This window comes from Pyrus communis, chromosome 15 (genome assembly GCF_963583255.1).
Source record: "Pyrus communis chromosome 15, drPyrComm1.1, whole genome shotgun sequence".
Taxonomy (NCBI): Eukaryota; Viridiplantae; Streptophyta; class Magnoliopsida; order Rosales; family Rosaceae; genus Pyrus; species Pyrus communis.
This window is the reverse complement of record NC_084817.1, coordinates 6,598,752-6,625,958: the sequence shown is the minus strand read 5'-3', so window position 1 is coordinate 6,625,958 and position 27,207 is coordinate 6,598,752. Positions and strand designations below refer to the sequence as shown.

The following is a 27,207-nucleotide window of genomic DNA, read 5'->3' as shown; positions in this document are numbered from 1 at the left end:
TCGTCAAAATAATGCCTAGAGTATCGAATTGCCAAAGCATCCATAGTCCATACAACTTAATGCAATATTAAATTCAAACGCGTATCCGCTCTGATAACCGAAACTGAATAACCTGTTAATGTACAAAGAAAATTTGTCCCAAAAATAAACTAATCTTGGTTTCTTGATGGGGATCTCTGTATGTTAAAACAACAAAGCTCCCACCGGGGGTGGGGCGTGCGTAAATGTTTACTTAAGAATGATGGTTTTTACAATAGTAGATTAGTAGGTATACATCAAGGCATACTTGGGGTGGTGTAATAAAAAAATAGCACCCAAGAACATATCAACTTTGAGCTGACCTTTTTATTCATGTCTTCGTGTAAACAGCACATCTTGCCGAATCTGATCTTGCATGGTAACAACTGCTTCTGTTGTAGATTACGTGCGTGAAGAAAGTAAGAATATACTCCATTGAATACGAAACTTATATTTCCTGCTTCTGATCACCCTCCGGTATCATGGTGTCTTGCAAGTCAATTCTACCTGCATTACCAGGAAGCAGAAAAAGCAAGTTCAAATTACGCCAGCTGCTGTTTTCCAGGAACAACTAAAATAATTATAATTTTGGGATGATCCTGAAGTATTGAAGAACAGGGTTTGCACGAACAAGGCAATCTGTCATGGTGCCCTAAACATAATGACATTGTAACTTTAAGTCTATACACCGAGACTTTGAGATAAAAGATGTAACTGCAAGAAGACCGTACCTAACAAGGAAATCAGAGAAGGGGACTTTGAAGATCCATCTGATCGCATGTCTGTACCTACACAATGCATGTTCCAATTATAAGTCTAGGCATAATATTTGAAAGAGGCATAAAAAATAATGTGAAATCCACATTAAAAATGATCCATTTTCTCATGCCAGAAGCAGACCTGAACTTTCAAGCGATTTAAGGACATCGGATTTCTTAAAAGTGTATCCAATGAAATTGGTATCTTTTGATGTTAACATCTGCAACGCCAAACAAGCAAATCATATAAGCTTTCGTACTGATGCAACACAGATTAGCAAAGAGTACTAAACCAATTCCCTTCACAGAATCCTTTTACACGTGCTGGCAGGGGGACCAGGGGACGCAATTGGACATGTGACAAAAATGCTTTATTTAAAGGAAAACAAAATTGAAAGAGCATAAAAGAGATTTTAGCAACTTGGTTTCCAAAACAAAGCTTTACTCACAACTAGAAAATATAGGAGAAAATATGAAGTTTACCTTCCGCCAAGGTCCCACTGTTGGCATTGTTGATGGCTGTCCCTCTACCTATAATAGGGAAAAAGGAAGGGAAAAAAGTTAACCATAGGGTGGCAACTACTATCAATATTTCGCTTTGATTGAACAAAAATATGCTTAAAAATGGAAGCCTGGACACAAAAAGATAGTGCCAGGCCTATTAAGGAAATACAAATCTGCAAAGAAAGGCATTATCTTCATCCTAAAAAAATTTAAAATTTTGTCCCACTAAAGGATAACAGATTCCAATACATTGATTTTCAGTGAACTCACTTCAGGAAACTTTTCGAAATTCTGAGTGTCCAAGTCTCCAATGACTGTGGGTTTATATGCAGCTTCGCCTTCATACAGCCTGTCCCACTGAGTAGACCTGAACCATGGATGGGCCTGAGAAAACATTTAGCTTATAAGCGAACAAATATCAAACAAGAACATCATACACAACGTCATTAGTTCTTTTAAACCTGGCTACCTTAATTTCTTCTGCTCCATGTGTCCCAAGCCTTGACTCAACATCACATAACAAGTGACAGATCAGATCCTTCGCTTCTTCTGAGATTTTGGGTTCGTCAGGGAATTTCAGGCATGTCCTCCAATTGATTATCTACAGAAAACAGTAATGTTGTCGAACTCTGCAATTATCGAGGATCGTGTCAAATTTCAAAGAAAGAGGAGCATGATATTACCTTGCGGCATGTAATCCTTGGGTCATCAGAGCAGAAGGGAGCATAGCCTACAAGCATCTCATACATGATTGCCCCTAGGGACCACCAATCACACTCTATCCCATATCCTTTCTTGAGCAACACCTCAGGTGCCATATAGTCAAGAGTTCCCACGGTTGAATAAGCCTAAACAATTCGAATATTTTTGGTAACTCAGAATATGTACACATTAATTACCCAATAAGTGAAATTAGAAATTGAAATATTCTAGGTAAAAAAGTGCATCACTGCTTGATATGTCAGCATACTTAATTTAATATTTTGGATGAGTATTTCAAGAAGAATTGAAAAGACAACGGGATAAAATTACCAAGGCACGGCGATTTCGTTTCCATTGTTGTAACTGTTCTTTTGGCATCAACCAAGGAACCTTGTCACAACCAGATTGTTCATCAGTTTCAGATATGGATTCCTGGGAGGTCAAATCATCAGTTTCCAGTAACAATGTGGAATACTTGTCATCCAGAGGTTTACACAAGCCAAAATCTGAAAGCTTCAAATGGCCAGTTTTATCCAGTATCAGATTATCTGGTTTTATGTCCCTATAAGAAGAACAAGGTCACGTAAGTTTACATGTTTTTACTCCGAAACAAGTACATTCTTTTTAAATAACATGTGGTTTCGTGTGCTTATGTGTTCCTTTTGTGTCTGTGTATGTTAACGGAAAGAACCGGCTAGAAAACTCAAATGTGTACACATCTAAATCATTTTTTTTTTAACTGAAAGATACTACAGAAAAAAAAAAAAAAAAAAAAAATCAGAAGGAGAAAAAATTTGTTACTACTGACTAAAACTGAAATGTTACACAACTGTCACACCTATGAATGTAGTTGTGTTGATGGATTGAGTGAATAGCCAGAATACTCTCTGCTATGTAAAAACGAGCAACATCTTCAGAAAGAGTATCTTCTCTCATCAGTAATGTCATAATATCGCCACCAGGTAAGTACTCCATGATAAGGTATAAAAAATCGGAATCTTGAAACGAATAATGAAGTTGTACAATGAACCGACTATCAACCTCCGCAAGCAAGTTCCTCTCAGAACGCACATGCTCAACCTAAAATGCGAAAAGACAATATATCATGATGCAAATTGATAATGTATGTGTCATGCAGTATCAGGACACGTATCGTGTTAGAGTAACTTGATTGTAGTAGGTATATTGGTACAAATCAAATTCTAGGATACTCAGTTTTCTGATTAAAACCAATACTTCATACAACTGCTTACTATACAATGAGCTAATGGATACAGCAGCAAAGAAAGTCTTCTTATATACCGCAAGGAATAAATTTTAGAAGTAGACCGTTCTTAAAGTTTCAAACATAGCTACCTGTCCGCGACTAAGCATCTCCGATTTCTTCAATTTCTTCATGGCATAAATCTCTCCTGTACCTTTAGCACGACATAACCTTACCTGCATTTGTTAATTACAAAAGAATGGTACCATATTTTAGTGACAGGGTATATCTCATTTCTATATAGGTAGGTCAAAACATCCAATTAAAAATCTCAGAATATATGTAACCACTTTTTTCATTCAGAATACACCCAATATTGTCAAAGCTATGTCAGGGGACTTACATACTCATAAAGCTATCTATTTGAACTGGAGAGTTCTCATTTGTCGATAAGGGCAAACCGAAATAGTTCCGTGAAATACGATAATTCTACCCTTTTACATACCTCACCAAATGCGCCTTTGCCAATCACAGTTAATTGCTCAAAATCATCAATGCCGATTTTACGTCTTTGTAGCCTCATATATTCTGTTTCCCGGCGTTCCAAAGTCCTCATCATCTCCTCTTGTTCCTCACTCGGTATCTGATCTTCTTGTGCTTTCCTTTGAAGCGCTCGACGTCTAAAACAGATAAATATATAATCTCAGTATCAACACATTTTCAGTACCTTCTTTTTTCAGCATTCAATCAATGTGAACAACACGGAATCTAAAGTTTACAGCTAATCGAGTAATCGTATCAGAATTAGTTCTTCCACTTGCTCGAGTTTTCGAAATGACAAACAGAAAACATAAACAGCAAAAGAAAAACTGAAACTGTGATTAATTTGCAAAGTGCTAAAAAGGGAAAAATGAAGCATTTTTGATCGAGCTTAAACGCACAAATGCAGCCTTAGCAGAACTGTGTGCACGAAATCGAAGACGAAGTTCGAGAATTCCAATTAGAACTATTGCTAACAAGCTGACACTATCACAATCAATACAAATTTTGAAAATTTTGACGAATTAAAAGCTAAAGCAATCACAAAGTACCTCTCTTTGCGTTCCTGCAGACCTTGAAGGTAGTTCTTGTAGTGATTCTCAATGAACTGCTTTGCCGCCACCGCCTTCTGCCGTGTGACCGGCGACGAAACCGACACGTCGGGACCCGACTCGAAGCCGCCGACCCGATCCGGCTTCAAGTTGAGAGCGCCGAGCCTCATCGTCCCATCGCCGCCGTCCATTTCCACCGACGAACGCGATCAAATCAAGCTCGAATCCACAGCAAAACGGATCAAAAGCTCAGCATTTCAGCGGCGGAGAAGAGAAGCTTCCGGTGGCAGTAATTCGATGCGAGATCTGGCCCCCCAAGTGTTTGCGTAAATGACAGAGTAAGAGGATGCTAGGGAGTATGCACTGGCGGAAAGGGATCCTCTCTCCGGATCCCTTCCATTCAGTCATCAATTCGAATCGTTGAAATTTAATCCAACGGTTAAAATTATTATAATTTTTAAAGAAATCTCATATTTTTAACAAATTTCAAAGAATCAAATTGATGAATCGATGGATTTGATGGAAAGAATCTAAAGATTCTTTTCGCATATGCTTGAGAGTATAATATTATAAATATATTCAGTATTTATATGCTGACTGGATAAATAAATAAATAAATTAAATAATAATCATTTTTGTTTTTACATTTTCTGGATTTTCTTGGGAATGGAGGACAATCGACGGCAGCGTTTTACTTGCATGAACTGGAATCTTGGTGGCCGGATTTTTTATTATCATTTTATTAATTTTATTCTGACTTGTTATTGAGAGAAGAAGGAGAGAGAGAGAGAGAAGAAAAGGCGGAGATCTGAACATGGCTAGAATGTACGAGTTTCGATCGAGTGCTTGAGACTTACGGTTTCGGGGGTGGACCTGGAGAGGACATAACCTACTTTGTACCTGGAAATTTGGAATGATGTGTCGGCGTTGGTATCTTGAGTTACTGCATTGACCGGTACTTCAAACAAATTATGTGTAAATGATTTGCGGAGCATGAATATAATTATAAATAGACAAAAGTTAAAAAGAGGATTTTTGTTAGAAATTGAAGTGGAATGGGATCAATGTATCAAACTGTTTATTTTCGTAACTATATCAGACAATAAGTGCAAGTACAAAGAGAAGGAAGCTTGGCATTCACTTTCTACTTTTGATCTTGTGTGACGGGAAAAATAAGGGTTAGCATGAATTGTTTGCTAGGAGCAAGTGTTTCTTTACCACAGTGGTGGAAAGATGTTGAGTCATTGCATGATGACGTGGATTTAAACCTCGTCGGTGGGTAATCTAACATGTAATCAAACAAAATCTATCATTTGATAAAAAAAATAAAAAAATAAAAAATTGTTTGCTAAGATAGGTAGATGGAAAGATGGGATAATTTTTACATTACAACCGTCCCTTTATATGGGAAAGTCTTACACCCATGGGAAAAAATTGCATGATAAAAATGTCATCATCCAAGTTTACTATTTCACCTAAATTTTTTAATTATTGTCACCAGAGTCCATTTTGATTTGCTTCTTCATACATTCATATACGTAACATTCAAACTATATTCACAACACAACTAAATCATTTTCTATCAAGAATACAACGACAAGAGTTTCTGTTTATATGGTGTTATATTGTAGATAGAAAGATGGGATAATTTTTACATTACAACCGTCCCTTTATATGGGAAAGTCTTACACCCATGGGAAAAAAATTGCATGATAAAAATGTCATCATCCAAGTTTACTATTTCACCTAAATTTTTTTATTATTGTCACCAAAGTCCATTTTGATTTGCTTCTTCATACATTCATATATGTAACATTCAAACTATATTCACAACACAACTAAATCATTTTCTATCAAGAATACAACGACAAGAGTTTCTGTTTATATGATGTTATATTGTTAGCAGAGGACACTACAGTGATGGTAAACCTAAATTTATGTCATAAATATAGAGAACAAAGCGAAAAAGAAGAGGAGGAGAGAGAAGTGCAAAGAACAAGAAGTATGCGAGAGATAGAAAAGAAGTATGAGAGAAATTAGGAAGAAGAAGGGAAGAGAGGGAAAAATAGGAAGAATGAGATGAAAGAGAGAAAAAGAATTGTATGACAGATACCTCAATTGTAAATGCAAAAACAATTAAAAAATAAATCATAACATCATTTGCTAGATGGATAAGTTTTGTGCCTCTATAAAATAAACCAAAAACATGTCCCTCTAAACTTGAACCACGTTATTGTTAGTTCATTATGAGGTTAAGTTCACATCTTCTCCTTAGTGCAGATAGTATCGTTTGTTATAAAAAAAAAATATATATATATAGTGTTATAATTTGGCTCTATGTCCTAAATTCCTAATTAAGGTAGCAATGTTTTATTGGAACGGTGCGTTTTACGCCTCAGACGATTTGGGGTTGCTCCTAATTTACGGAAATTTTTAGGGTTTCTGTTCCTTTTCATGCAAGGAATTTGGTTCGCTTTTCCTAGTTGCCTAGGAATTTGGATGTAACCATATGACATGCAGCGCGCCTTGTGGATTCGAATTTTGCTGGGCGTGCCTCGAATGGTGGAACTGGCATGGTCTTAATTATTCTGGTAATGGTTTCCTGGAAGGGGTGGAGAGTGAGCATAGCAGGAGAACGAAAGAAATGACAATCATATCTTTGAAAGAGATGTCGAAGGTGTCTTCTAACAGATTTGTTCGTTATTATGAACTTTGGGTATATAACCGCGTGTACAAGAAAATAGTCGTTGAAGATTTTCATCGCCTTGTGCAAGATGTTCATTTGAAGAAGCTCAGTGTGAAATACCTTCAAACGAATCCGGTTCTTGATTTTGTCGTGGAGGCCTGGCAAGAGATTATCGAATGAAGACGGGTGCTGCAGTGGATCTATGTGTATGGTTACTTTATCACCAAGCATGAGCGCGTTAAGAGACAGTTGTTTGAGTACTTGCTAGACGAGGCGGAGAGTGGCTTGGAACTATGTCATTGTGCAGAAGTGGAACTGGAAGAGCAGATTATCAATGCTGATCGATCTATTGAAGAGTTCTTCGAATTTCGAGGAAAGCTGATACAGCTGACCGTTACGATTGGAAACTACTTCAGAAACTTTGTAAGAGCGATGGAGAATGATTTTCGGGAGGTAGTGGATTATTCGGAGAATGATTTTCCGGAGGTAAGTGTGGATTGTTGGCCTTGCGATCGCTGCACCTATGTCAATGACTGTTCTGCCTCCGTGTGCTTGATGTGCACAGGGGGGGGATTCTCCGGTGCTCGCCAAGTGCGAATCTAAGAAGAGACAGAAATCTCCGGTGCATGATGCCATGTCGGAATCCAAATCCAAGAAGCGGAGGAGGAAGTTTAATCGTAAAAAGTGTGAATTTAAATTCTAAGAAAGAGAAGAAGAAAAAAAAAGGATTAAATCCCTTGACTTTGTTTAGTTCCTCACCAAAACAATTGGCTTAGATTGTTTCGATGTTTTAGCAACAAGAACCAAAAGAAATATTGTATAACTGCTTTTACTGCACAGAACAAGTAGAATCGACTGCTTGATTTTGGTCTTTTTTTGTTTGATTTATTTAATATGATGGTAAAAAAAAAAAAAAAAAATGAAAAGAGGAGTGTGTGTAAGAGAAATATGTTATGTGTTTATCAACTTCCGCCATCATGCACAATTATAGAACTTTGACATTAAATGGTGTTCGACAATCATTTTGTTTACAACTTTTTGTCTAATTTTTTTTTTAAAATTGAAAATTTGTTTGGTAACTAAGTTTTAGTTTTTAAAACAATAAGACCTAAAAAATTTTAAAATGAAAAGTCGACAAGTAAGCCTATTCGAGGTAGAGGATAAGGATCCTTGGGGCATGCTTGTTCGAATTTGTGAAATCTACAGAGACTCTCCACTTGCCATTCTTCTTCTGCATAAGGACTGTGTTGGCCAGCCAATTTGGATGATCGACTTCAACAATAAAGCTGGCGTCCCTAAGTTTGTCAATCTCAACCTCAATCAGTTTACTCTGCTCCGTTACATGATTGCACTTTCGCTGGATAACCAGTTTTATGGTTAGGTCCAGATGAAGATGCTAACAGATTACCAAATGATCAAGGCCAGATATGTCTTCGGTGGGCCAAGCGAATATGTCCTTGTTATTGAAAACCAAATTTTGAAAACTAAAAAACTAGTTTTTTAATTTTTGATTTTCAATTTTCATGCTTTTTGAAAAATGAAACTAGTTATCAGACACGTTTTAGTTTGTATTATTTAAAGAAAAGTGAAAGATGAAAGCGAATACTTGTGCTAGGAATACAGTATGTCAAATTCCTAACCGCGTTAAGAGGCAGTTGTGACTACTTGCTTTTAGTCTTCAGATCAGCTGGTGCTCCAGGGTGATGAGGAAGGGGGGTGTCGGTCACCAAGTCGGGTGGCTGACGTGGTCGCTTGGCACTGTTAGGTTAGATGGTTAATTACTTGGACATGGATGGATAACAACTTGGACTTGGATGGTTAATTACTTGGACATGGATGGATAACAACTTGGACATGGATGGTTAACTACTTGGACATGTGTCTGAATCTGAAAGGAGGGCATTTTTTTGGTACAAATAATTGGCAAAGGAGATTTGAAAGCCCTGCTTTCACAGAACAATTAGGAGTAATAATTATTCTTCTTCGTCTTCTTTTTTTTTTTTTTTATCAAACTGAGAATCAAACCTAAGATTACTTATTTACCACAAGACCGTAGTACTAAGTAACTATAAGTAATAATTCTTAATTACAGAGATTTTGTTTTGTTTCCATATCTCTGTTGCTTTATTTGTTTGTTTAAACTTAGTACAGAACAAGTGTTAAAAAAGATCGATTAATGGCTGTCTTTCAAGTTGTTGAACAATTAAGCGCGGATAGCTCACCTCTACCCTACAAATTTAATATTTGTCGGTTCTGTCATCCCAACTAACATCATTAAGTCCAGTGGTGGGAAGAACAGATGTGAGACCACAACCATCCATCCTGCACTTCTCAGTTCAGATCTCTTGCTTTTCTCTGTTTCCACTACTAACCGAAAAATGGCTGAGGCTCTCATTTCTGTGCTTCTCGAACAACTGGCTTCGGTAACTTACCAGTACATCAATGAAGAGGTGAAGCTGGTTTTGAATGTGGAGAAAGAGATTGAACAATTCGCTCGCAACCTTGATAATATTCGCGATGAGCTTGAGGATGCGGAGCAGAGGCAAGTGAAGGAGAAAAGCGTAAGACAATGGCTGGAGAAGCTGAAAGACGTGTCATACAAGATGGACAATGTGTTGGATGAGTGGAAGACTGAAATACTGAAACAAGAAGTTGAGAAACAAGAAGAGCACGGTGGAAGTACTTGTCTTGTTACTGAGAAGAAGAAGAAGGCGGTATGTTTCTCTATTCCCTCTTGCCTTTGTTTCGGCCAAGTCGGCCAAGTCGGCCAAGTCAGTCGGGTACGTCTTCGTCATGACATTGCCCTTAAGATTAAAAGTCTGAACGAAAATTTAGATGAGATTGCTAAGGAGAATGGAGACTTTCACTTCAGAAAGAGAATGATCATTGAACAACCTAAGCGAGTCGAAGGATTCGAAACTATTTCTTTTGTTGATGCATCTACCATATTTGGTAGAGAAGAACAAAAGGAAGTTTTGGTTAGCAAGTTGTTGAACGAGATTAGTCAAGAAGAGAGTGGTCTCCTTGTCATCCCTATTGTTGGGATTGGAGGAATGGGAAAAACAGCTCTAGCCCAATTGGTTTTTAACGATGAGAAGGTTGAAGCTTGTTTTGATATCAAAATATGGGTTTGTGTTTCAGACCCTTTTGATGGGATCAAAACTGCCAAAGCCATCATTGAGGTTGCCAAAGGTGGTGCCGAAATTGTCATCCCAAATTCAGGTACTTTGGAAAATTTCTTTCAATGTACGTCTAAATCCATTAAGGGAAAAAAGTTTCTCCTTGTCCTGGACGATGTCTGGACTGATGACCAAAGAAAGTGGGAGAATTTGAAGTTGCCATTAATGCAAAGTGGCGCTCGAGGCAGTAGAATATTGGTGACCACTCGAAAATAGGAGGTTGTTGATATGATGGGAGCTCCCATTCACACGATCTATTTGGAGAGGTTGAGCGAACAAAATTGCTTATCAATATTCAACCACATGGCATTTCATGATAGAGATAAGGATGGTGAGTTGGAAGCCATTGGTGAAGAAATAGCAAAAAAGTGCAAGGGTTTGCCTCTTGCTGCAAAGACTCTAGGTAGTCTCATGCATGACAAGAAAACGAGGAAAGAATGGCGAGAAGTTTTGAACAATAAGATATGGGACCTTGAAGAGGTTGAGCAAAAAGTTTTCAAACCACTATTACTAAGTTATTTTGATTTGGAACCTGCGGTCAAACAATGCCTTTTATATTGTGCTATTTTTCCAAAAGATCATAAGATTGATAAAGATCATTTGATTGAGTTGTGGATGTCACAAGATTATCTCTATTCGAAAGGAAACATAGAAAAAGAAATAATTGGCCAAAAGTTTTTCAATGTTTTAGTAATGCGATCTTTCTTCCAAGACTTTAAAGAAGATAATGAAGGAAATATCAAGACCTGTAAAATGCATGATATTGTGCATGATTTTCTGCAGTTTCTTACTCAAAATGAATGCTTTACAATGGAGGTTAAGGGTGGTAACAATACAATAGAGTCCTCAGATGTTAAAATCCGACATTTGACCTTAGTGCTTGCTCCCACGGGTTCACTCGCATGTGTTTCGTTTTCCAGCTGCGATCTACGTACTCTTGCAACTTTTGATTCAAAATTTAATGTTTTGGACTCAACTTTGATGTCGCAGTTGAAACATCTTAGGACATTGAATTTGAGTGGTAATTGTATTGAAGAGCTTCTGGAAGAGATAGGTGAATTGATACATCTAAGGTTTATTGATTTATCTCACTATGGTGATTTGAGAAAGCTACCGAAGGCAGTGTGTAATTTATACAACTTGCAGGCATTGCACCTTGGTTGGTGTGGGAAACTTGAAAGTCTACCTCAGAGCATGGGAAAGCCGATTAACTTAAAGCATCTTTATGTTTGGGGTTGCACTCAGCTGAAGTACTTGCCGAAAGGGATTGAGAGATTAACAAATCTAAAAACACTAGGTCGGTGCCCTATTGGTGGTGGTAAAGACAACGACGAAGCATTCAAATTAGGAGATTTGAGAAACTTAGACCAACTTCGGGGTGAACTCAATGTAGAGATTGATGGGGATTTGAAAGTTGTTGCGGGTGAGGGTGAGAAAGCATCACCCTTGGGGAACAAACAACAACTCTTACATTTGAGAATAGAATTTGTTGAATTGCATACGACACAAATGTTTAATTGGAGAAAAAAAATCTAAAAATCGGGAAGATGAGGTGGGAAGAAGCAGCAACAGTAGTGCAGAAACACTGAATTTTTTATGACCGCATCCAAATTTGGAATTTCTAGAAATTACAGGGCATAATGGAAGCAGTGCCCCCAACTGGATCATGTCATTAAACAATTTGAGAGTTCTTCATCTTACGTATTGGAATGAATGTGAAGTTTTACCTTCTTTGGGAAAATTACCGTCCCTCGAAAGACTTATGCTTATTGAGATGACGGGAGTAAAAAAGGTTGGAGTTGAGTTTCTAGGAATAGAAAAGGAAATGTCATCAGCATCATCATGCATTATATTCCCAAAATTGAAAGCACTCTATTGTAGGGACATGTGGGCGTGGGAAGAGTGGAAGAAAGAGGATTCTCATATTCCCATAATGCCATGCCTTTCTTCTTTACAGCTTGGGTACTGCCCTCAGCTAAAAACACTGCCAGATTTCTTGCTGAAAACACCACTTCGGAAACCTAACATCGTAGAGTGTGGGAGCCTTGCACCAGGTTACCAAAAAGGCAAAGGAAAGGAATGGCCCAAGATTTCTCACATTCCCAACATCGAAATCAAACCACCACTTGATTCTGGTTTTGATGATGATGGTGAAGGCATAGTCGAGGTAGAGGATGCTGTTGAGTTACCTGAAAGGCCTTCTACTTCTGATGAGAGGGGTAAAGGCATAGTCGAAGCAGAGGAAGCTGTTTAGTTGCATGAGAGGCCTTCAACTTTTGGTAATTAACCTCTTTTCTATTTATTTACCAACTCACTCTATTCATTTTACTTGACAAATTACAATATTCCATCTAAACAAGTGCAGATTACCATATTCCAGGTCCCGAGTTCAATTCCCCTCTCCCAATATCGTGATTTGCAATGCTCTAGTTTTATTTCATTCCAAAAAGATATATGCAAGAAAGTAACAGTTTATAGTCACAAAATTTTGCAGAAAATTTCACCAGCACGCTTTTGGGAGGGTGGTAGACCTCAAAAAACTGGATTCACCAAGACTCTCCAATTGTCTGATTTAGCTGCTAGCAGTTACTGGGTTACAAGCAATGTTGCCTGAAATAAACTGAAACCACTACATTGCAGCTCACATTGGCCGGCTGCAAAAATCATCGAAAGGAAGAGTGCAAAAACAGGTAATTTCAAAATTAGTTGGGGGTGTTTAGTTTATTATGCATGCATGTTTCGTTGACCTTTTGAAGGTTTTTTTTTTATTTTTTATTTTTTTATTTTTATTAATCCTACTCACCTGACTGTTGCGAGTGCTGCTAATGAACGCAGGGCTGACACATTTTCTCTATAGGGGAAGTGAGATGTAAAGGGAGAGAAAGCTACATGCATTATTAGAAGCGGTGATTGGCTGCCGCATTACCGATTTCACCGGAATGGTCTTTTCCTTTGCTTTCGGGCAGAATGAAGATCGTCGGGACATAGGCACAATAATTCTGCGCGTGTGTGTACAGTATAATGCAAAGAGCTCCAGACTTGTTTGAGGTCTTCAATATATTTCTCAGAAAAATGCTGTCGAACGACTAGAATATTATTCACTGGACCTGCAGAGTACAGTGCAAATTTTATGTAAATACTAAACAAATTAGTAAAGTTTGGCAGATTGAACATAAACAACTGAGATATTTGAATATAAATTGTATTATGAAATAGTGCTAGTCAAATAGAGCTAAATTTGCTTCAATACCATTAAATATGCATAAACCCGGGGAAGGAAATAATTCAAAATGAATTGAGATAGGAGTTCTAGCATCCCAAACTCGAACCACGCCATCTTATGATCGAGAAATCAAATAATTTCCAGAAATGCCATATGCTAAGCAAGTTGCAGCTTTGCTGTTCAAAAGTCAAAAGTATAAGGTTGTGAGTTAGAAGAGTTTTACTCATTCAAAATGTACTAAAATGAATATTCCTCGATTCAGTTCGCCAGAATGCAAAGCCTGTCATAACTGAAGGTAGAATGCAGGGTTCTAAAAACGTGCAACAATCTTGGGCAATTATACGTTGAAAAATGAAAAATACAGAGTTAAAAATTAGAGAAGTGTTAACAGAAGAAAACTCAAAGGTTGCCTATAGGAAAAGAGAGAAACGTGTGATTCAAGAAACAATCGATGATATGCAACCCATACTTGCTGTTAAGCAGGCTCTCAGCATTAAGTGCAGCAACATATATCTTGCAATTTCTACCACTGGCAAAGAAGACATTTTCACCAGTATCCAGTGCAATCGCATCAATTATAGTAGGAAAACAATATTTCTCAATAATCTCCCACTTCCTACGCTCCAAACCTAAAAAATTTACATCCAAATCAAAATTACAAAACACATGCAATTTCAAGAATACATTTCTTTTTTGTTTATTGGGGAGGAATACGAATGCATCAGTACATAATAGGCAAAAGACATGCAATAGATATTGAGGGACTTACAAGGAGTACATGCTACGAAAAACCAAGAAGATAAATCTGAGCATTTAAGAAAGTAAAAGATCAACAAGTCAAGACAAACAATCCACACGTGAATGGTAAATTCATGAATCATTTTCTCTTACACGTGTGATCCTGGGATGCTGACATGCTAATGGCTTTGCATCCACCATATCCTGCGCCAACATCTGTTACACAGAGAGTGTGCTCCGTAAAGTTATGCATGTACAGATGTAACCGTTTTCAGTGCATAGTTAAAAACAATATAAAGATACAGAAATATACGATAAGAAATGGTTACCCTATAAAGAGACCAAACTCTAATGCCTCCATCCTCCGACCCCGAAATCAGCAGGGAGCCATCATCCAAAAATACCAAGCAACTAACACCTCTGTTGTGAGCATGCCATTTTCTAAGCAGTCTACCAGTATTAACCTAAATAAATACAAAAAAAAAAAAAAAAAATGCTCATTAGCATTTCAGAGCTTAAAAAAAGATAAATTCAAAGAGATAAAGAAAAATTATTAGGAAAATTAAGCTCCCACAAGTAGATATTCCCCGACAAGCCTCCGCCAACAATGTACGTGCCTTCGCTGTTTGCAGTAAGCAGAGTGATTGGTTCTTCTGGGAAGCCATTGACATCAACTTGCGGCTGCACAAAATTCCCAAATTCAATTAAAATGCAAGCTTTATCAATTGAACCAATTCATCAAACATGTTGTGTGCATAAGAAAGTATCGATCGATTGGACTGGATTGGATTGGATTGGATTGGTGAACTGGGGTTTCTCACTAGGGTTTTATGGAGCATTTTGGGATCTCAGACAGAGTAACGGATACATAAACGTTGATGTTGCTGCTCTCTGAGATTTTTGCTAGGGTTTTTGAATGGCGCGTGGCCAGACACAGAAGGCAGGGAAGGTTCTCAAAACGGGGCCGTTGGCAATTGTTTGAAAGTTTCTAATTTCTGTCTCAATTGTGGATTAATTTTGTATATATTTTCATTCTTCATATTTTCACATATGATATAACAGAAAAATGGTTTTAATTGTTGTTCATTGTTGATTGATTTCCGACATTTTTCACTGAGATCTCTTGTGGTTTTTTGTTTTTAATTCGACCAGGGTGATTTGAATTTTACAAATTTAATCAGCATTCTCCTTTGTGATGGACGGGGCAGAATTAGGGGTTATTGCGAGGTGGATGTCATCTTTATTCTTTTTTTTTTCTTTTCTTTTTTTGTCAAAGGATGTCACCTATATTCTCATTCCTGCTTAAAAATGACACAAACTTATCATCTTTACATTGGATAACAGTTAGCAATTATGTCATTTTTAATTTTTTTTATTAATATTTGATCCACGCAGCGTTCATGCAATTTTAATTATGCAAAAACAGAATCTCAAGTGAACCACGTCATTATTAAACATTACCACTAAAAGACACGCCATAATTTGCTAAGATTAACATGATGGCTAAAAAGATTGAAGGCTTGGGCATAGTCAAATTGGATAAATAAATGTGTTCTCCCTATACATCCAAGTTTAAACTTTGATTTTCGTTGTTCGAACTAATTTAATGTGAAATATCGCTTATATAAGATAGACATTAAACAAGAGGAGTTATATGAAGCAAACTTCAAGGTGGTAAATTGTAATTGCCCCATAATGTATTTGCATTTTTAAGCAATGAGAGATAATTTCACACTAGGTCTTATACACACTATTAAACTGAATAACAATTTGAAACAACGGCCATGATTAAGTGAGATGTTAAAAGGTGCGTTTTTATCATTTCCATTTTCCAGGGCAATTCGTAGAGGCATTATGCTCAAATACTGAGATTCAAATCTTTTCGAATCAAAGCATATGTTTATCCTTGATGGCTGATGCGTATCGAGTTTCATTTAGGCCCAAACGGACTTCTCTTTTCAGTTGAACGAAACGGGCTTCATGTTTCAGCAAGCATCGCAAAGTGTTCCAATATCAAGCACAGATGCAAAGAGCTCCAGACTTGTTTGAGGTCTTCAGTTGAAGTCAGAACCAAGAATTCAACACAAATGGTGACCTTAATTCAACTTCCTGTATCCCAGAAGTAGATATGTACGTGAGCAGATCTATATGTGACAGAGCCATGCTAACAGATAATTAAGAAATAAATTCACATTCGACGGCAACCAGTCGTGTACCATTGATTGAGCTACAATTTTGCTTAATTGGAGCGATGATGCTTAGAATTTCGGTTGCTCAAGGTAAGTATCTCCACATTTTTGTGTAGATTAACATTGCTCGTCGTCGTGTGTAGCTCAAATCTCGCAGATGCTTACCAACTACTAAACGTGCATTTACAACCAAATATGCCGATGAACAAGCAAGACCAGAAATTAGAAATAGGCCAGAGAAAGGACCAGGACCTATTCCTATTGGATCAGCATTCAAGTTGTTTAAAGTAGTACAGTTAGTTGAAGCAGATATCTTCTATTTTCGTTGTTCGAATTAATTTAATGTAAAGATATCAAAAACATAAACTCGATAATCTAGCAGACAACGAGAAAAGCATGACTTGCTCGGTTACCTCTAGCATTACTATCCCTTCAAAAGGATTTTTACACAACATGATCTGTAAATATGGTTCATGTAACAATATGTATAAACAAATTAAACATGACTATACGATGTTTAAGGAAGGGAGGGAAGAAACCAGCGAAACTACCGAAACAATGCTGGTTCGTAAGTGTAAGCAAATTGCGCATGATCATGAATTTCTCATGGAATATTTCTTTGTTTGCATTGTAGAACAGCTTTAAATTTTGTAGTCTGCTTTGCCAGTGAAATGATTCTCAGAGAAAACAGCGAAACTAAGCACGGAGGAGAGACCTAAACAGTACTGAATTGGAGGAAAATAGACTTACAGAGTCAAGCCAGTGTTCTAGTTAGACAGCCTACACACAAAAAGTTTGACATAAAATTTCAAGTTTTGCATAAAAGTTTGGAGTTTTAATCAGAAAGTGGAACTGTAAGAGCGATGGAGAATGATTTTTCGGAGATGAGTGGGGATTATTGGCCTTGTGATCGCTGTACTTATGTCAGTGACTCTTCTGCCACCGCGTGCATGATCTGTGCAAAGTAGAAGTCTCCGTCTCCAATGCCAGCCGAGTGTGAATCCAACAAGAGACAGAACTCTCCGGTCCATGATGCCAAGTCTGAATCCAAATCCAATAAGCAGAGGAGGCTGTAGGTACAAAGCTTTGTTGGATTGTTCCAAGGGACTTAACGGAATCAGAAAATTTACAATTTTTCAGAGAAGAATTAAGTTTTGCAACATATATACCAATTCAGTGATGAGAATCTGAACTATCTTGTTGTAGTGTTGAGAATCAGAGCTTTGTATTCGTACTGTCAATCGCTTATTAATTCATGATTTTCGGTTTCTAGCCTCAAAAAAGAAAAAGAACAGTAGTTGTAGCATATACACGATGAACACAATTTTTCTTATGTGCAAATATGCGATGTATCTAAATATGTTCTAAGGCGTTGCTGTACATGGTTGTTATGGTACACATACATTTTTGTAGAATGCCATCTTCTAATTGGTAGCTTCAGGCTCTCTGTCGCACACGCTCCTTAATTAGACTACTCGTGGCAGGTAAAACTATTTATTATTAGGAAATTAGGCTCCCACTAGATGACATTACTTTTATTGAAACCTTGTATTTTTCAACTTTTGATCGAAGTTTGACTTTTTCTGTATCAGTATTTTAATCGCCAACTTAACACTTTATATATTTTTTTTTTTTGTAAATAAGTATTGAATAATGTAATCGAGTGTTAAACTCCTTTTTTTTTTTCTGACAACTAATTAATTATCATCATTTTTAATCAATTAAATTCTTAAATGCATTGGTTATATTTCTAAGGAAGTTTAGGAAAACATCAATAAAATTATTACTATTTAGTCATATATCAATAACATTTTTTGTTTTGAACTTATTCAATTGATATATTTTAATTAAGGGTAAATATCAGTTTACTACCCTCAAGTTTTGTGGTTTTCAACATTTGGTACATTAAGTTTTTTTCGTCCTAGAGTCATATCTAAAGTGTTAATTTTGGGACAATCTCATACATCCGTTAGTTTGACTATTAAATCATCCATTAAATATTGACGTGGGGCTCACGTGGACAATGATTGGGCGCCACATGTCAATCTGGGTCCACATGGATATTAAAAAATTAAAAAAAAAACTAAAACAAAAATTAAAAATTAAAAAAATTAAAAACCGAGCCTAAACCTGAAAAATTTAAAATTGCCCTCTTGGCTGTCGTCCTCTTCTTCGCACAATTTCCAAACCCAGCTACCGACCTTTCGACCATATCAATCGACTCGAACGAGCTGACCCGGATCTAATTGAAGGAAAACAATGCGTACACAATCTCTTCATCTCCGACGACAGTGGCACAAGCAGAAGCTCCTCTTTACACTTATTCCGACTCTCGACAAACCCATTAGTGGAATCTTCAAGCTCTCTGAGAGTGTACGAATGTCTTCATCCCAAATGCAAAACCTCCAACGCAGCGATCATCCCCTGGTCCCCAGACCAAGCCTCCCAGCTGCTATGTGACAACCCACCGCCGCTGCCCTTCTCCGGGTACGAAATATGGTGGTCCTTTCCAATGTCAATGTGAATTCTCTATCGGCCACCGCTCCCAGCCGGACTGTTATGGTGATCGTCTTGCTTGAGAAACAGGGGCTGGGCTCTGGCAAAGTCCAAGTCAGCAATCGGGTTAGGATGGCTCTGGTGGTTGATGGGTTTCGGGTCGGGCTATGATGGGTTGTTCCGCAAGTCATCAGTTCAAATTTCTTAGATCTCTTTGGAGACGTTTGGGATGATGGAGGAGTTGTGTGTAAAGGTCTTGGCTTTTGAGGAGTTGCTACTGTTGCAGCGGGAAATGAACCAGAGCGAGATAAGGAAGAAGACGAGAACAATGGCGGCTCCGACACAAATTCCCAAAACAACCCACAAATGCAAATCGAAAATGGAGGTCCTTTTCAATGAGCGAAGCAAAGAGTTTTCTAAAGGATGATGGCTTACCCAGTTTTGGTAGCTTAGGTAGTGGCTTGGGTGGTCTCAGTGGATTGGGAGGAACAAGTGGGTTGGGTTAGGCCGTGCAGTTAATGGATTTCTATGTTGGATGGAGAAGAAGAAACAAAGAGAGGAAGATGGTTGGGTGCAAAGGCGGCGGCAACTTTAAATTTTTTAGGTTTAGTTTGGTTTTTAGTTTTTTAAATTTAAAATTTTTGTTTTTGTTTTTTTTTTTTTTTTAATTTTTTAATATCCACGTGGACCCAGATTGACACGTGGTGCTCAATTATTGTCCATGTGAGCGCCACGTCACCAGTTAACGGCTGATTTAACAGTCAGACTAACGGATATATGAGACTATCCCAAAATTAACACTTTAAGTATGACTCTGGGACAAAAAAAACTTCATGTACCAAATGTTGAAAACCACGAAACTTGGGGTAGTAAACTGATATTGACGCTTTAATTAATTAGGCATAGGTCAATGATGAATTCCAATTGTGCTAAAATCAGTGAGAATTTGACTCTTATATCCTTCTCTTTTTCTCTCTGATGCCCATAAGCTTTAAGCTAGTGTAAATAATTAGAACTTGACTCTTATTTCATTCTCTTTCATGCCCTTGGATAACATAGAATGAAATTAAGAAAAAGTTTTCTTATGGTTTTTAAAACACCTTGATTCGATGAATAAACATGTTACAAAAGATTAATTTCCATCCAAGCCATCTCTGAGAGGAGAGCTGGTCCAGTTAAGTATATGATTTTGCCAAGAGAAATACAATGAGATGAGAAAGCACATAGTTTAATGGTTTGCAATTCAGCAGTGTCTAAATGCAAATGTAAAATAGAGAACTAGGAAACGAACATTGCATTGCAGTGTCTGAATTCAAATGTAAAAATCAGAAGTCGCATGAGGTGTGAAGCGTAAGAGGCATATGAGTGATGGAACAAAAAACTAAACCAGAAAATGGAAACTTCAACATTGTGTCTGAATCCAAAAGTAAAAAATAGAACGATGAAACAGACACTACATTAATGCAGTGTCTGAATCCAAATGTAAAAACGGACACATAAGACTAAGAGACATGCGAGTAATGGAAAAAAACGAAACATAAAATGGACATCGCAATGCAACATCTGAATCCAAATGTAAAATACATACTCAGAAAATAGACACACAGGTAACATAATATAAAAATATATATGAGAAATGGGATGCTAGTTGAAGTGGGTGCCAACTGTAGTGGCAGATTATGTAACTTTTGTTTGTTTTAATTGTATTTAAGTATTACAATACATGATTGATTTACTTATAATTAACATAAATATTATTGATATATTATCCTTTTATTAATTTTATACCAAATCACCCTATGTTTTCTAATCAAGCAGCCCATGGGCTTGCATCTCTGACCGACTTGATGGTGAGCAATCTTTCTCGGACAGCCAAGCCACAGCGTGCATGATGTGTAGAGTCTGTACCAGCCAAGTGCGAATCTAAGAAGAAACAAAAATCTCCGATGCATGATGCCATGACGGAATTCAAATCCAAGAAGCAGAGGAGGAAGTATTGAATTTTGATGTATATTTGCTTGATCTAAACAATTACAAGATGAAACATATATATAGGGAAGAAAAAGATCATAAGCCTAATTTTGCCTAACTTACCTATCTTGCTTGACTAACCTAACTTGCCTAACTTTGAACAAGAAAATTGACTAGCCTACCATTATTCCAACATGTTTATTTCCTACATTTTAACACTCCCCCTCAAGTTGGAGTGTGAATGTCGATGACACCCAACTTGCTAATTAAGACCTCAAATTGTGCCGAGCTTAGTGGTTTGGTGAACAAGTCTGCAGGTTGATTCGAGGTCCGTATGTAAGCTGTTTGCACCATTCCCATTTGAATCTTCTCACGTACTAAGTGACAGTCTATCTCTATATGCTTCGTTCGTTCATGAAACACTGGGTTCGAAGCAATGTGCATGGCAGCTTGATTATCACAAAACATTGTGATTGGTTGTGCATGATTTACTTGCAAGTCCTTCAAAATGTTTCTTAGCCGTATAACTTCACAACAAGTAGTAGCCATAGAACGGTATTCTGCCTCTGCACTGGAACGAGATATTGTGTTTTGTTTCTTCGTTTTCCAAGATATCGGTGCTTGTCCAAGGAAGATACAATAACCGGTTATTGACCTTCTAGTGTCTTTACACCGAGCCCAATCAGCATCACAAAAGGCTTGTAGTTGTAGTGAACCTGTAGAAGGCAAAAGAATTCCCTGTCCAGGAGATTGTTTGATGTACCTGAGAACCTTATGCACCGCTTCAAGGTGTGGTTGTCGTGGCTTGTCCATGAATTGGCTCAACATATTAACCACATAAGTCAGGTCAGGTCGCGTGATGGTTAAGTAAATCAACCTCCCTACGAGTCGCCTGTATGAAGAAGGATCATGTAGGAGCGTCCCATCAGTTTGTGTAAGGGACAGGTTTGGTTCCATTGGTAATCGTGAGGGCTTCGCACCAAGGAACCCAGCATCTTCTAGTATCTCCAACGCATATTTGCGTTGGCACAAGGCAATCCCTTGTTTAGATCTTGCAACTTTTTTAAGAAAAAGTTTGGAGAAGTATTTTTCATTAAAGCTTCCCATTACATACAGTTTTTTGTTTTTTTTTTTTTAAATGGAATATTTGTTTAAAAAATAAAATTGAAATTCAAACTTTATCAAACACATTTTAAATATTATTATTTAAAAAGAAAGTGAAAAATGAAAAAAAAAAAAAAATTGTTGTGCTAGAAACACAATTTGTCCAATTCTTAACTGCATTAAGAGCCAGTTGTTTGAGTACTTGCTTCTAGGCTTCAGATGAGCTGGTGCTCCACGGCTAGGAGGAGGAAGGGGTTGCTGGAGACCAAGTCAGGCGGCTGATGTGGGCGGGGTGGGTTGTTTTTAGGCTTCAGATGAGCTGGTGCTCCATGGCTAGGAGGAGGAAGGGTTTGCCGGAGACCAAGTCGGGCGGTTGACATGGTCGGGGTGGGTGGAGAGGTACTTCAACTTAGCACTATTAGGTTAGATGGTTAACCTAATCAATAATGTGGTCCAAATTCGCATTTGACGGGAATCGAGCCTAAGACATCTCACTTAGAAGTGAAGAAGAATATAAATAGACCATAGTACTAAGTGACTAACCGATGGAATAATTAGATGAGCCATAACATATGGTAAAATTCAATTTGGATGCACTCTTGTTGCCTTATACCCAAAAGACTGTTTTTTGTTTTTCCTTTCCTTCTACCAACTGTGAAAGATAGGAATTACAAGCTCCACAAGTACTATGAATTATGTTTGACACCAGAGACAACACGGGCGAACTCTCCCAGGAATTTTTAGAGAGGGTGGGCGAGTGGCACTGGCTTTGCACCCACTTTGAGACCAAAAAGTTCCAAGTAACATTTGTATTTTTAATTTTATATTGATTTTGTTTTTTGTTTTATATTTATTTTTATCTTCATTTAAACTAGTATATTTAAAAAAATCGGCGTCCAATAAGGGAAACAGGGAGTAAAAGCCATATGAGCACCACTCAGGTTCTCGACCCCTATCTTACCAGGTCTAGGAACAACAGGAGGTTAGGGAGAACTTCCCAGATAGAACAGTCATCTCCAATTATAAATCTTGGTATTTAATATTTTTAATCTCCAATTATATTTTTAATTAATTAATGCATTTATAAATTTTAATTTTTTTTAATATCATATAAATTTACCGGGCAGAATAGTCATCTCGTAGATCACTTATTCCCGATGGACGATCTCATCGGATTATCCCACAATTTTAATCTAATATAAAATGACAACCAAACAGAGTCCGTCGGTTGAGATCATCTCTATCGCATAAGTTTATTTCTATGTGACGAACCTGCTTGTCAAGTTAAATAGTAGTTAACCGACGGAATCTCATGTCCGTTGCATAAAACTCTGTGCGACGAGCTTGGCCTACGAACTTTGACCGACGACCTTCGGTTAGGTGATGGCAATGCAGACAAATGGTGGACTGTAAAAAAATGAAGGGTAAAGTACAAAAAACTAGCTTAATTATTGGTGTCACGACACTTTCATACCTCATATTTTAAAATTGATAATGTCATACCTCATCTTACGAATTTGTGTCAATGTTATACCTTCCGTTAGTTTGGCGTGAATTTCTTAGTTAAATGCTGACGTGGCTTGATTCAGGACCCATTTTTTATTAAAAAAATTATTAAAAACTAAAAAAAAATCATTTAATATTTTTTAAATATTAAAATAATAAAGAACAGTAAAAAAACAAAAAAAACAAACCTTTCGTCCCTTTCCCCTATCCCTCCCTCATCTACCTGCTGCAACCCAGAAAACAAAAGAAGAAGAAAAAAAAAAAAACAAAACAAAACTTCATCCCTTCCTCCCTCCCCCTCCCCTCCGCGTCCTTCTCTCTTCTCCCCCATCCCCCCCCAACCCCCTCTTTTGCCCCACCCGAGCCCCTACCGCACCCACCCTTCGTGGAATCAGCCTGGCGAACGAGATCTGGGTTTTTTTTTTTTTTTTTTCTCTTCTTCTGCTTCTTTCTCCTTCTTCGTTTTCTTCCTGGGTTGCAGGGGGTTGGATTTGTTTTGGGAGGGGGACGAACTGGGTTTGTTTTTGGGGGGCGGGGAGGGGGGGTGGGGTGACCGAACTGGGTTGGATTTATTTATTTATTTTTTTCCTTCTTCTTCTTCTTCTTCTCCTCCTCCTTCATTCTTCTTTTTCTTCTTGTTCTTGGGTTTTCAAATTATTATTATTATTATTATTATTATTATTATTATTATTTTGGTTGAAGATTAAGCAGGGAAGAAGATGAAGATGGTGAAAAAGAGAAGGGGGAAGAGGGGCAGGGACCAAAGGTTTTGATTTTTGTTTTTGTTTTTTAACTTTTCTTTATTATTTTAATATTTAAAAAATATTAAATGATTTTTTTTAATTTTTTTAATATTTTATTAATTTTTAATAGAAAGTGGGGTCTGGATCAAGCCATGTCAGCATTTAACTGACAAATTAACGGCAGACTAATGGAAGGTATAACATTGGTACAAATTTGTAAAATTAGGTATGACATTGTCAATTTTAGAAGATGAGGTATGAAAGTGTCGTGACACCAATAGTTGAGTTAGTTTTTTGTATTTTACCCAAAAATGAATGGAAAAACAACGGTTGACAACTCTGCTAAGCACTACTAAGGATGGGGGCCTAGTGCAAAGCCAAGAAAACTCCCACCTCATCCAAGGTTCGAATCCCCCCGGCCCCAAGTTTAACTAATGACAAAAAAAAAAAAAAAAAAAAAAAAATAGCACTAGTTGGTTGAACGGTGGACTATACAGACAATGCTTTTTTGTCTTGTAATATATTTTTTTTGTTCTATAGCGTAAGGTGATGAAATTTAAAAACTTTAAGATGGAAATTAACAGGAAGAAGGATCAATGTATGGCTGTCATACAGGTTGTTGAAGAAATAAGTGAGGGATGACTCACTTCGACCCTACCACTATTATTTGTCTACCATATTCTTATCTCAAAAGCATAAATAATTTCATTTACATAATTTTCAGATTAAAGTTTAAGATGAAGAATTCCACTTTAATCAGAATCCGTCAATTGTTTCTTCCATGACACCCAACTTTAAACGTTTTTTGTGTAAATTGTCTATCGAACTTTTGACTTTGAGACAAGATTCCGGCTTAAAAAGATAATAATTGTTCAACAAGTGAGTGTGACATGACTCACATCTGCCCTACCATTATTATTTGTCTGGCCATCCCATTAGAAGTGGATTCTCTACCTTTCTATTTTCATCTCTTTTTATCCCTACCTCTTACAAATTATTTTTTATTTTATTATCTTTATAAAAAAATCAATATAAAATATTAACGTAGTTTCAATAGGTATAAATATGAGAAAAGTTCAACAAACAAACAAACATTTGTCGTTTTTTTTTTTGTTCCTTTTCTTATCTGGTTCAGTATTAAATACAATATAAATAATACGGTCATTAGTCTGATACTGCACCAAACACCCGACTAATTTAGTCAATACTATCCGGTGGCTATTTATCTTATTCGATAAAAATAGTCAGTACAATCCGAGCTTCCAAATGAGGCCGTGTTTTTTTTTTTAAGAAAAAGTTTGGAGAAGTATTTTTCATTAAAGCTTCCCATTACATACAGTTTTTAGTTTTTTTTTTTTTTAATGGAATATTTGTTTAAAAAATAAAATTGAAATTCAAACTTTATCAAACACATTTTAAATATTATTATTTAAAAAGAAAGTGAAAAATGAAAAAAAAATAAAAATTGTTGTGCTAGAAACACAATTTGTCCAATTCTTAACTGCATTAAGAGCCAGTTGTTTGAGTACTTGCTTCTAGGCTTCAGATGAGCTGGTGCTCCACGGCTAGGAGGAGGAAGGGGTTGCTGGAGACCAAGTCAGGCGGCTGATGTGTTCGGGGTGGGTTGTTTTTAGGCTTCAGATGAGCTGGTGCTCCACGGCTAGGAGGACATTGTCAATTTTAGAAGACTAATGGAAGGTATAACATTGGCACAAATTTGTAAGATGAGGTATGACATTGTCAATTTTAGAAGATAAGTCGTGACACAATAGTTGAGTTAGTTTTTTGTATTTTACCCAAAAATGAATGGAAAAACAACGGTTGACAACTCTGCTAAGCACTACTGAGGATGGGGGCCTAGTGCAAAGCCAAGAAAACTCCCACCTCATCCAAGTTCGAATCCCCCCGCCCCCAAGTTTAACTAATGACAAAAAAAAAAAAAAAAAAACAATTAGCACTAGTTGGTTGAACGTTGGACTATACAGACAATGCTTTTTTGTCTTGTAATATATTTTTTTTGTTCTATAGCGTAAGGTGATGAAATTTAAAAACTTTAAGATGGAAATTAACAGGAAGAACGATCAATGTATGGCTGTCATACAGGTTGTTGAAGAAATAAGTGAGGGATGACTCACTTCGACCCTACCACTATTATTTGTCTACCATATTCTTATCTCAAAAGCATAAATAATTTCATTTACATAATTTTCAGATTAAAGTTTAAGATGAAGAATTCCACTTTACTCAGAATCCGACAATTGTTTCTTCCATGACACCCAACTTTAAACGTTTTTGTGTAAATTGTCTATCGAACTTTTGACTTTGAGATAAGACTCCGGCTTAAAAAGATAATAATTGTTCAACAAGTGAGTGTGAGATGACTCACATCTGCCCTACCATTATTATTTGTCTGGCCATCCTGGAAGAGGATTCTCTACCTTTCTATTTTCATCTCCTTTTATCCCTACCTCTTACAAATTATTTTTTATCTTATTATCTGTATAAAAAATTCAATATAAAATATTAACTTAACTTAACAATAACCGTTCAAATAGAAGAGCATAAAAGGATAAAGAAATTAAGATGGTAAAGAATCATCCTCCCCCACATTCCCATCTCAAAATCTTGCCAGAAGAGAGGTGAGGCATCTCTGGGCCCGGAGAGATTATAAGAGAATTTTACTCTGTTAGTTATCACAATTAAACAATTTCATCAGCTCGAAACTTTTTATATTTTTTTATTTATTTGGAGGCGCAGTCAGCAATTTTTCTTTGGGGTAGATCGGCTTTTGTGCCGAATGCACTGTTCCAAAAATAAGTAAAAAAAGTAAAACTGGAATGTGTAGCCGGTCCTGCAATACTAGTTTTTATTTTTTTTTTTAGCAATAGTAGTCTTTTATTATTATTATTATTATTATTATTATTATTATTATTATTTTTAACTTATTTGGCTCAAAAAGATGTTGTTTAACATGAAAAAAATCTTCTTTGCTAAATACCTAGTCATTGCACATCCATCCATGGAGGCATAAACTACCTCTCCACCGTCACAATCGATGAAAATGGCAATTATACGATTAGTGCAATTTAACAAAA

The 27,207-nt window shown here is 36.9% G+C and overlaps 1 protein-coding gene and 2 pseudogenes across 1 annotated transcript; 1 reads left to right on the top strand and 2 right to left on the bottom strand.

The window, feature by feature from the left end:
• Positions 1-4,667, bottom strand: LOC137717566 (uncharacterized). Its single transcript, XM_068456972.1, has 12 exons — positions 4,278-4,667; positions 3,692-3,866; positions 3,339-3,422; positions 2,821-3,062; positions 2,313-2,544; positions 1,964-2,128; positions 1,750-1,881; positions 1,551-1,664; positions 1,260-1,307; positions 919-997; positions 750-806; positions 1-525 (listed from the first exon to the last, which is right to left on the bottom strand). The coding sequence occupies exons 1-12, from the start codon at positions 4,466-4,468 to the stop codon at positions 467-469; spliced, it is 1,578 nt and encodes a 525-aa protein (XP_068313073.1). The 5' UTR covers positions 4,469-4,667; the 3' UTR covers positions 1-466.
• A 4,508-nt stretch (positions 4,668-9,175) lies between these two features.
• LOC137717434 (putative disease resistance protein RGA4) lies at positions 9,176-12,396 on the top strand (annotated as a pseudogene).
• Positions 12,397-12,952: 556 nt separating this feature from the next.
• LOC137716961 (protein ROOT INITIATION DEFECTIVE 3-like) lies at positions 12,953-21,716 on the bottom strand (annotated as a pseudogene).
• Between the last annotated feature and the right edge of the window lie 5,491 nt (positions 21,717-27,207).